Below are 14,728 nucleotides of genomic sequence, written 5' to 3' on the forward strand. Positions count from 1 at the left end.
ACATTGCAGCATTGCTTTGTTTAATCAAACCTGGATTGAAATGGTTTTATTTGTGAAGTGCCCTGAAATAAACTAAATTGTACATCAAAATATATTGAATTAAACTGAAAGTCTGCTGATACACTGTTCTACAACTATTCTCAGCATCAAACCAAACACGAGTGTGTTAGCGATGTTGGCTGTAGTCAGAGTTTAATATGTGTAATCTGTAAAATGTTCCCCATTTCTCTCCAGAATAGAATGATTAATGCTCAGGTAAGCATGCAAATTCAAAGGAATTTTATTGCAGAGAAAACCAGGAAAATGAACAAATATAGCAAAACGTTAAAGCAGTCCATATGCTCTGCAAAGCCTTGGACAGCAGCTGTCATCCTCTCCCCAAGAACAGAACAAATAGTAATACAAGGCCGAAAACCTGACGTGAGGACATCAGTAATTTGTACCTTGTTCTGTTTGCATCTTCTGTTACATTTTTCATATGCACACACGTACTACAAATGTTTAGTTCTTGTTTCTAACACTGGAGAATGGTAGTCTGATTGACTAGCTGACTAATTAATGAGTCAGATAACAATCAAATAAGAATTGCATTATATGAGTTATCAAATGTTATCAAAAGTTATTTTACTCCCAAACAAGAAGAAATACCTGCAATACAGTGTTGCTTAACAACTGAAGGATGATGTGGAAAATTTTCATTTGTAGCTTATAAGGATACTTACAATACTATTAACTATGTGCTTTCTGGGTGACATTCGCAGGCATTTCAGAGAGTTACCACGCATGCAGTTTCAAAGACATGTACGGAATTAGTATCTGAGCAAACCCCTCAAAAAATCCAGCACCGTGGAGAGAAACAGAATTTTTGCAATTCTTAAAGAGTCTGACAAATCTTTGATGCTCTATAAATAATCATCATCGCTGGGTTTGATATTTTTCTGCAGTATCCACTCTGTTTCAATGGTATTCTGTTTTTCAGTCTTCAGCGAGAGCCTGCCAGTGAACAGCCATGTTTATTTTCACTTTAGGAGCACATACCCCAGAGGTTATGTATGACATATGTCAAACTCACATCTGTCCAGATGTTTCCAAGGTTCAGTACTTTTTCTACAAAACAAGACAAATCAAGCAAGATATTACCTTTCTTCTTTTAAATACAAATGAAGGCCTTGTTGAGTACAGAGCCTACATTTCCAATACTGCAGAACAAAGTGTGACTGGCACCGGCTAAGCTATAGACACATGTCACTGACTTCACACATGGCTTCATATAGTACACTGTGTGCTTTTAGAAGAAAAAAGAGGAACTAAAAATGAAAGCAAAGCAACAAGACCAAAGAGTACCTCCCAAACGTATGGTTTAGCAGCCTAAAATTAACAGTGAACACTTCCCTTTTTTCATTTTCTCTCTCTTTTTTTAATCCACATCTTCCTTGCCAGACAAGAGGAAAAAAGCCAGACCACCATATGAATTATGATCAGACTGCATCACACACACGCCTCAAAATTAGGCTTACAACTTCTAAAAGTCAAATTTCCATTATCATAAATGGGATTTTATCTCACTCAGGCCCATATTGTTTGCAAAAAGTAGTATTGCACATGCAGAGACATTTCAGTGAGTAACATTAGAATACAGTAATATTAGAATACATAAATTAGAATATATTGATAGTAATGTTAGAGTTTATCTGAATGCAGCATCGAGTTGAGTTTTGTCTTTTTTTATTGGTCTGTCAAATTCTGATCAATTTTCTGTTCATGCTTGTCAAGATTGAAAAAAAAGTCATGGAAATAATTACTGTGTGATATTTGTCATTGCATAGTCTGGTTAGTAAATTAAGTGGATTTTATTACTGAAGTCTTTAGAGCTTGTTACATCAAGCCAAGAATGAGGGGAGCAGTATTGATAAAAGGTCAGGCAGAAGTTAAGCTTTGGCTGCAGCTCAAATACAAAAGTTAGGAGAGAAATGAAAAGACTCAGTGCTGCAGCTAATCATCATGGGTAAAACCATAGCAAAGGGAAGTTTGGAGGGCACTCTTACTTATTTTTTTAACTATGGGTTCTGCCTGATTTTTTTGAAGAGCTAATCCTTTGTCAGATTCACCCACTAATGTGTCTTGCCTGTCTGTCATGACTGTCTGCTGCAGTTAAGGCATCTGCCTAGATGACAGTGATAAACATGTTATAACTCCCATCAAGTCTAATTAATGTCAGAAAATGTCACGGAAAAGCACAAGGGGGTGTTTCTCAAGGCACCAGCATATTCAGCTGCCAGCTAATAAAAAGGGGAAATTTTCCTGGACTAAATGTGTACATAAAGTGGATGGATTGGCTTCTGTACTTTCTAAATATCTTTTAATGAGCTTCATGATGTAAAAGAACACGTTGAATCTTTTGATATTGGGATTTGTGAGGGAGATGCAGCCCCAACCCCCCCACTGCCCCTCTCCCCCAACCACAAACACACACACTCACTCACACACACATACAAGCAGGTGCTTAGTTTGATGTAACACTCAAACATGTACATCCAAATAATACCATTTGTTTGTTTCATTGTTTTTGTTTGTTTTGTATTACTGCTGAGCTTAATTAGTTTGCTGCACTCACCAAGTGCAGAGGATGGTGGTGGGGGAGCGGGGGGGTGGAGGGATAGTCTCTACTTTATTGGTATTGGTTGTTTTGATAGTTAAAGTAAATGGGTAAGGTTTAATGTAATTTAATGAACAGTGTTTGGAGTTAACTTGTATTGCATGTTTTTAAGGGTCATAATTGTGAAAACATGCCTGTGTTGGAGTTGTTGGAATTATAGTCGATGTATACTTGTGGAGGAATGCGATTCTGAAAAAAAAAAAGCATCTATGTCTGATGAACTGTAGCAAATGTATATAAAAAAAAGTAATCTCCTATTTTTACCTGTAACTGTGCACCTAAGGGGATGTTGCCATTTTGCATCCTGAAGGGCTTCTTAACGCTTAAATACCTGGAACAACTTTCCAACAGCAGTTTTTTAACACAATGCAGCAGCAGTGGTCTTTGAGGATTAAATGATTTCTAAAGGTAATTTTGTCACGTATGATGAGTAATCAGAACAAGCATTTGCATTTACATGGAAGTTATTGAGCTCTCCAAAACCAAGGTAATGTCCAGACTGAAACCCCAAATCCAGGATAGTTGAAGTAAAGAGGTGAAGGATATAGCTGGAGAAAGTTTTAAGATTTTTTTTTTTTTTTGGTCACAAGCAGGGATATGAGACACCGACAAATAAAAGAGACCAGTCTGGAGCACTGACAGGAACAGGAACTGCATACAGTCAGAGGCAGAAACAGTGAGAAGTAAAGGCCATTAGATCACAGTCCTGTTTACATCAGGTTGTATGATCTAGAATAGACGACTGAGAGGGAAAGTTTCTGCATCTGTTAAACTGTTATCTGCGAGTTTCAGCTGCAGAAGTTTACCTGAAACCTGCTGATGTGTCATCAACAGCCAGTTGTTGCCAAGCTACAAAAATGACGTTCAGATTTGTTCATGGTGACGTCAGGAGCTACACTATTTCTGCAAGCAACAAACTTCCAAACAGGTTGTCAGCTTATTTATTGTTAATTATTTATTTATTTACCCAATTAATCCATTCATCCACATGTCTGTCCATCAATTACAATTCAGAAATTTTCTTTTGAGTCTTTTAAACTCACTTTTACCAAAATATTTCATTTCAACAAATGATAACAGTTTGACTTTGTTTTTGCCACTAGATGTATTTCCCAGCACACTAAATTTACTGAACACAACGATAATCATCTGGCTAGCTAATAACCCGTGATCACGGAGAGAAAACACAGGCCTTTGGGTGAGTGGATTTTAACAACCTCATGATGTTTACTATTACATAATAGCGTCGCTGTTCAATTAAGCTGCATGTGTTTGGTAGATGCAAAGCCTTTTTTCCAGCTTTATTTCAGTTCCATGCTTGCTACATTGATCACCTGTTTTTCTCCCTTATCGAGCTGAGGCACAAGATTTACCCTCTTTGTCTTTGGTTTGACATCTTTACAGGAAAATCAAAATTTCATCAGTTCCACCGCTAACATGGAATAAAGGCTCTGTGAGAGCATTATCTAACAAGAGTGTAATACTATTAGCTACACACAGAAAATAAATCCATACAGGGACTTGTAGAGCAAATGTGTCAGATAGGATTTATTACGTTTGAAAGACACTGGGACATTTATTTAGTCAGTGTAATCTGGATCAGAGTAAGCATGTCCTTTTTTATTTGCTTTTTATTCATTGTAACTCCTATATAGCAATATGAGGCCATTAAATCCAGATTACTGCTGCTCATTAATGTTTGAGAATCACAACAGAAGTTATCGGAAAACAGCAGGCAAGAAAAGCCAACAACGGGTTGTTTTGATTGTATTTTTCTTTTAAAAAAAAAGAAAGAAACCAGAAACCAAAAACAGAAACCAGAGCAAAAAATATACAAAAATCTCCTTTGAGTTTCACTTTAACATTCAGATCCCTGATATGACCATAAAAACACTTAAAAATACGCTAACATAAAAAAATTCAGACCAGAGGTCACCATGGGTCACAACTCTGGTCCTAAATGGCTACCATTGAGGTAGCCATTTAGGGTGCATTCACATCAGGATAGTCTGCTAAACTCAGTCTGATTGGGGACTCGGCTCAGTTGTAGTGGGGTGTATCTATTCACACAGAGACTGCATTTTCGCTGCACTTTGGTCAAGTGTGCCAAACTTTTACAATAGTATATCCCCATTCCCACCAAAGGTGGCTCTGCCCTTGTATTTAGCAAATGAGAGGACAAGAAGAAAACTCTGTTGTCAAGTTAAACATGGAGACAAAACTATCGTTGTTTTGGATATTTTATTTTGTCTTATGCAAGTATACTGCAGAATTACACTACAACAATGACCGCAGTATGAACAACAGACAAGACAGAGGACTACCAATGCGATCGCTATGTATTTACCCACAATGCAATGCTGCATCAACATGAAGTGACTTTTTATTTGTAGTGAAACGGGCCGAATCTGCATTTGTAGGCGACCAATCTGCTTCTTTGGTCCGAATCAGAATTTATTTGGTGCATTCACAGCTCCCCAAACAAAGTGGACTTTCCGAGCAAACAGACTAAGCTTTGAATCAGAAAGGCTGATGTGAATGTTCCCTTAGTGTTGCCCTGGTACTACATATTTGATTCAAATGAAAAGGTTCCTCATCAACATCATCTTCTGCACCTGCCTGTTCATGAGCCATTGATCTGGGTCAGGTGTGTTGTACCAGGGAAACACTAAAACCTGCGGGATGGTAACCCGGAAGCTCCAGACTTGGTGACCCCTATTTAAATACAGCTTTTAAACTATCCTTTATCTGCCTGCTTTATAATGAACACATGCTTGATATAACAATAAAAAAGCAATAAAAGAAAAACCCTAAATGACAAGTTGAACTCATTTAAAACTAAAAAATGTGTTTTGCTCTAAAATGAACTGCGCTAGCTTTAGCAATAGCCCCGTCTGAGTTTAAGTTTGTGCAAAGGTGCAAAGCAGGATTCACATGGAGGCAACATTTCAAGTGCAACAGAGGGCGGCCTGATGTAGTGACAATCAGCCACAAGATCAGACAAACAATTTGTCAGGCAGTTAGATTGTCTGACACCTTCTCTGTCTCTGTTGAAAAGTGCAGTTTAAAAAAATGAAACTACTGGTGACTTTTCACTCCAAACTACACTTGCAAAGCAACAAACCCAAAATTCAGTTTGGCAATGTAAATTGTCACCACACTGAAAGCGAATGGGAAGCAAGATATTTAATCTCTGAAAAGTATATAAACAAATTTTGCCTTACAGAAGCAGTCAGCATAACAGGCTAAATGCAAAGTGTGAAGAACTTCCAAAAATAAACGGATTCAAAGTGATGTGCCTAAAATCATCATGCAATCCAGGGCTGTCCAGCTTCGGTCATCGAGGGACACTATCCTGCAGGTTTTCCATGTATCTGTGTTGCAACACACCTGACTCAATTAATCATCATGAACTGATGATAATTTTAATGTAGATTTATGTGATTACTTGACCCCTATTTGATCAACAATTGATGAACATTAGTTCACTTTTAATTCATCAATATGTTGACATATTTGCCAGTTTAGATAGAAACATAACATTTAATATCCTGCTACTGAATTTTCTTTCATTTTTATTTCATGCAAAACACTCACAGAAGTTCACTTGGGTGAACATGGATATGTAAAAATTTCTTTCAGTGACTATTAATAAAGATTGATTGTGGCTTTACCTTTTCTTTCTTTTGTTTGTTTTGTTGTTTCTAACGCAGCTACGTATTTGATATAAAACATTTGCATAGATACTGGTGTCATATCTCTGTTAAATGGACTGCATTAATACATTGATTTCAAAACCCAAAAAGGAACTCAAAGAGCTTTTACACAGTCAGGGTTGAGCTTTGGAAGAGTTTCCAAACTGATCATTTCAGAACAGAAGCCTGAAAAGATACCTTTTTCTACTTGGTGGGGGGTGGGCTACAGACATGTCCTTGTCATTGGGGTTCCCGCCCCTGGTATTGTGGTAGCGCCGGCCCACGATGGTTTTGCTCTGGGCAGGCTGGGGCTCTGCCGGGGGGATACGGGTAGTCCTGGGGCCTGTGGGGTGCTGGCTCTCCGTGCGGCCCGTGATTTGGCCTGGTGCCCGCCAGGTCAGCTTGCCGTAGCCCTGTGCTACTCGGTGCCCCTGCCTCGTCGTGCTGGGGGGCGCCTGCCTGGGGACTTCCTCTGCTCTGGGCTTAGGGGACGGCAGCTCTCCCTGCTTTGACTGCCTGGACTCTGTGTCTTGCCGGGCCCTGGGGGCATTGGGCTCCTCCCCAACACCTCGGGTCGTAGTCGCGCTCCCCCTACAAGCACTCAGCTGATCTTTGATTGCATGGTCACAGGTTGAACACTCAAACGTGCACGCCCACAAAGCGCTTATCTTCCCATCTACTTCATACTAAATGTTGCGGATGATTTTCTGTAGGTGTGTTTGATAACGGTTGGTATTGTAATTGTTATTTTATTTATTTATTTGTTTATTTATTTATTTTGCATATTGTCACTATTCTACTTATATCTTGTTTTATTGCAGTACTGTAGTAGTTTATATTGTTTTGCAAATACTGTGACTTTAGCAGCTTAGACACGTCTTTCTTTTCTTACTCGCTCTTTCTCTCCCTTCAACTTCTTTTTTTCCTCATCCCGTGCCAGGTCCAGCATGGGCATATCAAGACTGATGATGTTTACAAAAAAAAAAAAAAAAAAAAAAAAAAAATAATAATAATAATAATAAAAATATATTTATATTATCAAGGGCAGCCGTATACATGAGATGTCTCCCTTGACAGAGCAAATCTGTCTGGTAAAAATATGGCACACAGATTGTTGTTCTGTACGTTGAGATGCTGGACAGGACAGGTTAAAAAAAAAAAAAAATCTTTTTCATCATTGATTCTCCTTAAAAATTTCCCTTTGAAACATTTTAGGTAACACATGTTGGATGTTTGAACCAGACCAAACTCCAGACTGGTTCACATTAGGCAAATCTGATCAAGTTTTTTTTTTTTAAATATATTTTTTTTAAATTTTTTTTTATTTTTTTATTTTAAAGTAATAGTCAAGATGGAATCCAATTAAAGGATAAACCAAATTGACTTATTTTTAACATTTTGGACTTTTACTCCATTTTATCATATTTATTCGTATCGACTGGTCCAACCTTTTTTTTTCATTTGGTCAAAGCAGAATAAATAAAACAGCTCTCTTTTGATGCATTTGTGTATGTGTCAGATTCTGTATGGGCGTCCCCCAGATATGCAGAAATAGGTCAAATATTAGTGATAGCATCTATGATAACAAGCTAAAATGCTTGTCCCTTGTTTTGCAAAAGGGACCAACTGACAGGGAAATAACAAAACAGAGAGAAAGAAAATAAACAACAACAGAGAAAGATGTGCTTACTTATCTAAAACAAAAAACAAAGAGGACAAGTTTAGTCTAAGATAACAAAGGCTCGTCACTGGGAATAGATAGGTTACATTTATCTCCATTATTTTACCAAGAGACAGAAGTTTGACAGGTTCCATTGCATGCGCATTAACTTCCTCAAAGGCTGTGAGAGGAGGTTGGTCTGCAAAGTTGGTGTCATGGAACTCATTCATGTATGCTGGCTGCTCAGTTGATTCTCATACCTTAAGCATGATGCATCTGCTGTCAACAAAACATGGCTAAAAGCTGCAGAAGAAACACTGCAAAAGGATTTGCATTAAGAACAGGTCGGTTTGTGTTTTGACAGTGTGTTAGGTGTTATGACAAAACCAGAGTGGATGTTTAAATATAAATATAAATAAGTTTTACAATATTTGTGAAAGTCCTCAGTTTATGAACACATTATACCTTAATGAAGGCGAGTAAGCAGAAAGAAAGTGGAGACTCCATTTGATGCAGATGACCGTAGTGGAATAATCACTGCCAGTGTGGTAGAGCAATCTGAAGTTTATACTCTTTGGCTATGCCACCAGTTATCTTTGAGTCTTCATTACAAAAGCTACTTTTGAGTCCTATTAATATCTCTGGTTGATAGTTAGATTTGCAAAGGTTGTCTTGACTTAAACTTTTAGTTTAGTGCTTGTAGATGTGATATCAGTGAATATAAAATTTCAAAACAAGGAATAAAAGCTTGTTTAGATAACTAGAAGACACTACTGCACTTCCAGTGGAAAAGCAAATTCTGTGACCGACCAGATTCTGATTCAAATAGGAAGTTCAGACATAAACTGTTTCACCAATAATTAGAAAAAAACTTCAAACTTTTAGATTCAACGTTAGAAATTTAATCATGTGTTTTTTATGTTTTTCACATAAAAATGATTCATAACCAGATTTTTATATGTTTCTATTAAGGAATGTGTTAAATGAACTAGTTTCCTCCTACAACAGGTTCAGATGAGAAAGAGGAAGTGGGTAGCTAACACTGAAATCCATTGACTTAAATAATATGCTTTATTAATTTATTTGATCTCTATTTCCTTGTTTAGCCTATGTTTTCGTTTCTGTGTATCTTTCTGTGTGCAGTTAAGCAGTAATCTTCTCTTTTATTAGATTCATGTTGTATCTATTTCTATTCTGTTTTATGTTTTTTATGACTAGAAAGTACTTTTTAAAGTGCTCTGCAAATAAATGAGTTAAAATAATAATTATTATCACCATCATAATTCCAAAGTGCCAACTATGACACAGCAGCAATGAATAAAATGTCTTTGAAAATCGTAAACTTAACATTGTTTAAAGGGGCTCTATGGTGCTTTTTCTAGTTTTCTGAGCTTCCTACAGTGTTATAGTGTTAAATATAACATTTGATTTCCATAGTGATGGGAATTATTTGTTGTAGAGAGTTTTTTTCTGCTTTGAAATTTTAGTGACGTCGTGAGGGACGGACTCAGTAAATGGTCATCTTCTTGAGATTGTGCACATTCACAAGAAGAAAGCCACGCCCACCTTCACTGCTCAGTATAACTACTCCTAGCAGTTGACCAATCAGATGCAGCCCGCAGGCAGTACAGAAGTCAGAGCTTTTGCTGTTTGCTTGTTTCTGGCAGAGGCTGATCTGAGAGGACCAATACAAAATGAAGAAAGGGGTTTCTGAAAAATGATTAATTATTTCTTGCCCTTCTGGATTTGCATATTAGAATAAATTAGACTGAAATGTGCATGGGCTGCACGGTGGCATGGTGGTAAGCGCTGTGGGTTCTCTCCGGGTATTCAGGCTTCCTCCCATAATCCAAAGACATGCATGTTGGGATAATATGTTACTCTAAATTGCCCCTAGTAGTGAGTGTGTGTGTGAGTGGTTGTTTGTCTCTGTGTGGCCCATCCATGGACTGTCCAGCTGTCCAGGGTGTACCCTGCCTTTGGCCCAAAGACTGCTAGGATAGACCCCAGCTTCCCCGCGACCCTGAATTGGATTAAGCGGTTAGGAAAATGAATGAATGAAATGCGCATAATAGCGACACTTTAAATCCTTTCCAAGTAAAACCCAGCAGTAAGCTTTCCCACAGGTCTGAAACAACCCCTGATAGACTCGTCTGAGCAGCAGAACGATTCAGGGAAATTCTGATGGCTGCTCCAGGCTAAAGATTGTAATCATATGAGAAGCATGCTGAGGAAAAACTGATAGTATCTTAGATTTATATTTTGTTTTTCTCCTCTCTAAACTGTGCACCAATGCTCCCTGGTCTTTCTTGTTTAACCAGAATTGTGGTTAGTTGAGTGACAATTGGCAGCATTTATGTACATACACACTTTATAAGACCAGTCTTAAATTTGAGCACATCACTAGTGTTTCCCAAAAAACAGATAATGTCCGTTCATTCATTTCCTTAACTGCTAAGTCCAATAAGGGTTGTGGAAAAGATGGATCCTATCCCAGCGATCACTGGACGAGAAGCGTACAGGTAGCCAGTCAATCGCAGGGCCAACACATAGAGACAATCAACTATTCATGCCACAGATAATGGTTCTGTACTTCGGTGACAACAGAGATTCTATTTTTAACTGGAATATTAGTTTCCTTTGTGAGCTATTTCTTCATTCATTTACTTTTGTATTTATTTACTTTATTTATTCATTCATTTCCTTAACCGCTTAGTCCAAATGAGGGTTGCGGGGAAGCTTGGAGCCTATCCCAGCAATCATTGGGTGAGAAGCGGGTTACACCCTGGACAGCTCGCCAGTCCATTGCAGGGCCACACAGAGACAAACAACCACTCACTCACTCCTTTGGGTAATTTAGAGTAACCAATTATCCCACATTTGGATGGTGGGAGGAAACACAAGTACCTGGAGAGAACCCATGCATACATGCAGAGAACATGCAAGCTCCAAACAGAAAGGCCACTCCCCAAACCCCACCCCAGTCAACGATCAAACCAGTGACTTTCTTGCTGGGAGGCCACAGGGCTAAACACCATGCCCCCATGCAGCCCTTATTTGTTTGTTTGTTAAATCAAATTCAGAGTCACATGGGCTTTAAAACCTTTCCCAACCACAGTTCAACTTTATTTGTACAGAGCCAGTTCCCAACAAAGTCATCTCATGGCAGTTTATGGAAGTAAATAAACCTAATTCATGGTGATCATGTAGAAACAAGTCCACAACAGTCCATTTTTATAATAACTGCTCATAGTATACAAGCAGTTTTCCAAAAATAATCCTCCTGCAGCTCTAGCGCAGCTAGCTGAGGAGGAAGAGGAGTTGTATGACCACCTGAGAGTTGATGGTTAGATTCCAGGCTTTCCCTGACTATGTGCTGAAGTGTTCATGGGCAAGGCATTGAACCCAATGCTACCTCCTGATGTGCCTGTTGGGGTATGAATGTTTGCGATAGACATTTACACGTAGTAGGCAATACAAAATGTGTATATGACATGTAGTGTTAAGCACCTTGAGTAGTCATATGATTAGGAAAGCACAACATAAGTACAGATGATAAGCTAAGGAAGAAACAGATTGCATCAAATCTTGTTTTCGATTCAATCACCCATCCTGAGCATGAATACGGCCACACAGGAAGGGTTCTCCCTGGACAGGTCAGCAGTCCATCACAGGCCCAGACATAGAGGCCAATGACACAAACAGCTATGAGCACACTCTCATCTTGGGTCAATATAGAATCACCAGTCAACTAAACATACATGTTTTTGGAATGTTGAAGGAAGCCAGAGTGAGCAAGTAAGGTTTATTCAAGACACTTTAATCCATCGCATATATGTTCTGTTTTTCATCAGGGATTACAGTTAAGCTTCAGGATACTTTTCTTGCCTTTCTAAACACACTGTGCTGAACAGGCTGACAAACTGCAGGTGCATTAAAACCAAACACTAGTAGGGGCTCTCTTCGGGGTGACAAAGACTTGCGATTTACAACATTGCTTCAAGAGCATTTTTCTTCCACTATAATTGTAAATTCAAACTACATATAAGAACACTGGTGAGGTAACAGACAGAGAGTCGTCAGTGAGCGAGTTAAATTCGCATCACAGTTCCTCCAGCACATAAATGCTAAATGGCCTCCAAATCTATTTCATTATCAACAAATGTTAAAAATGATCACGCACAAAGCCATTCAAAAGACAATAATATTCAGTTGTTTTATTTTTATTTTTAGTTACAGCAATTCTTATGCTGCTGTCAAACCACCTACAGTTGACCTTAGTTGTCTGAATAAAATAACACCACTGTTATGATTACCATACTGAGACAGCTCTTATTTTGAAGAAGTAAGTAAAAAGAAGCTTTTGACAGACACAAGGTAACAGGTGGCCAATTAAAAGAGTCCAGAAATGTGTCATGTTAAGGAAATTTGATGGTGACTGCAGTCAATTGTAATATCACTCAGATTTGTTTTCTTCTAAAATAACAAATACTGATGAGGCAATTTGGGTTTGTGCTCTTCACCACCTCTAACACCAGTTCTTGAATAATGCTGTTTTTACACTTGAGACGCTCAGTTGTTCATGACTATGAAAAACTAATGAACTGTACTTCTCTCAAGTCAGCTTTAAAGCAACACAGAAAATAAATGGTCTGACTTTAGTCCGCAGCAGTATGCCTTAAAGTTTCTATGGCCATAAGCTGCTGGTAAGCAAATCTAGTTGCATTTTGGTTTCTGTAGCTAGAGATCAGGTCACTAATTCAACATGCAGCTGTTTGGCAGCGCCTCATAGCAGCTCTGTCATTTCCAATAGGTTTTAATGTAATATGACTTTGAACTTCAGCGGGCAGTCAATGGGCAGATCCAAGACAGCTGTGTTTGTGTGCTGTTTCTGACATCACTCCTGCCAGTTCATATGCAGTTCACTGTATGTATCTGGCCCACACAGTGGTGTGTTGAGAGTGCTTCACAAAGGTTATGAGTCAAACCGGTTAAAGTGGAAGCTCCTGCTTTAAGAGTTTTTTTGTGTGTGCTCCAGATTCCTCACACAGCTCAAAGCGACACAAGCCAGGTTAAGTGTCTTGCCAGTAGGTGTGAATGTGAACTTGAGTGGTTGTGTGTTTCTGGGATCTGCTTCAGCAACCCTTTGCCCTCCACGATGATCAGGTAAATGGAAGGAATATAATTTTGGCGCAATAAACCAGAAGTTTTAGGCCCTTGATTGAAGAATTTGAATGAATAAATAACATTGAAGACTCAAAGAAAGAATTAAAAAAGAAGCTTTTTATCAGATCAACAAATAAATAAATTAGAGATTACTTATGAGGTGTTTCTCTATTAAATGATTCCAAATATTGTCCTCATAATTATCATGATCTTTGTGTGTTCTGTTTGGACTACAGTGTTTTCTCTTTTCAGCCGCAGGAGCCGGTTCGAAAAACAAATAACTGAATCAGTGGCAAAGTTTGCAGCCAGGCTGAGAGCACTGACTTTTTCTTGGTGCTCAGAGGTTTTTTTTAGAGGTGGTTTGTTGATACTGAGTGGCATAAAAGGGATCCCCCTGCAGCCTGATTCTCACGTCAGTCTTCATCTAGAAACAAAACTTAAATTGTTTCTACATCCCAATCACATATACAATTACATAAAACATTAAGGTTAGCTAATTTTCACATATCACATCTGATTTTGACCTAACTGTCATCATGTATGAGTCAGTAAAAGGCTGATAACACCTGACCAGCATCATCCGGTGTCTTTCTTTTTGAGGAATATTTTAACAAGCTCATATGAAAAGACAGTTAATTGTTACGTAATGGCATGTAGAAATTAAATTAATGCTATTAATTAGTTTTGTCACATTTTTTTTTTCTCAAACACATATACACTACAAGAACAAAAAAATTCACATTTGTATAACAGTGCACCTTATTTGACAAGGAGCAGTAGGATGCACAAGGCCTATTTAGATACTACTCTTAATTTACAGTCTTTTGTTTAACACAATTACATAGCAAACCTTTACATACTGAATCATCATCCAAAAGACACAAATTAAAACAACAAATTAGATTATGTTGTTGTTATGTTGTTGCTAACTACATTAGCAGTACTGAGCTGATACCAGACAGTTGCTTAATGTTAGGTGTCAATATTTTGTAAAATCTGTGATGAGTTATCTTAATACTGGACAAAACAAGTTTTTTTTTTTTTTTAAAGCCTCCATATTATTGAGCTCTTTGCTTGCTGCACTCAGACATGAACTATCTATGAATGACTTTAAATTCATCCTTAAGACTCTTGGTATAACCTGGTGACTATTATATACTTTTCTTCTTTGCATGGTCAGCAGTTTATAACTTCTTTTGTAAGGTTTCTAAATAACACTTAATTGTTATTGTTGCTATAAGTGTTTTACTATCATGTTTTGTGTTACTGTTACCTTTATTAAAAAGCCTTTTTAACTTTTGGATTTTATTGAAGTAAATTGTGCCCGAGAATTTAATTATGATTAATCTTCTAATGTCTCAAGTTGTTGTTCAGTCTTTCTCTCTTGCTGAGTAATGTACAATGATGTTGTGTTGTGTAAATAAAATGGAATTATTTATTTTACTGCGATCTTTACCTGAGTTTTTGTCTTTTTGTTAGTTTTAGTCTAGTTTGAGTTTAGCTCTGGTCCTCACAGAGCGTTCTGCTTTTTCTTCACTAAATCGTAATGTT

General features: G+C 37.8%; 1 protein-coding gene across 1 annotated transcript in view; it reads right to left on the reverse strand.

Annotated features, from left to right (window-relative positions):
- il12ba (interleukin 12Ba) overlaps nucleotides 1-8,241 on the reverse strand; it is a gene marked incomplete at both ends in the record, with an annotated part of 55,844 nt that extends 47,603 nt beyond the window's left edge. Inside the window, 2 exons of the mRNA XM_079250188.1 lie at nucleotides 6,560-6,961; nucleotides 8,139-8,241. Of these exons, the coding sequence (XP_079106314.1) occupies nucleotides 6,560-6,961; nucleotides 8,139-8,241 (505 nt within the window). The remainder of the gene's footprint in view (nucleotides 1-6,559; nucleotides 6,962-8,138) is intronic.
- Between the last annotated feature and the right edge of the window lie 6,487 nt (nucleotides 8,242-14,728).

This window comes from Telmatherina bonti (genome assembly GCF_933228915.1).
Source record: "Telmatherina bonti genome assembly, chromosome: 12".
Lineage (NCBI taxonomy): Eukaryota > Metazoa > Chordata > Actinopteri > Atheriniformes > Telmatherinidae > Telmatherina > Telmatherina bonti.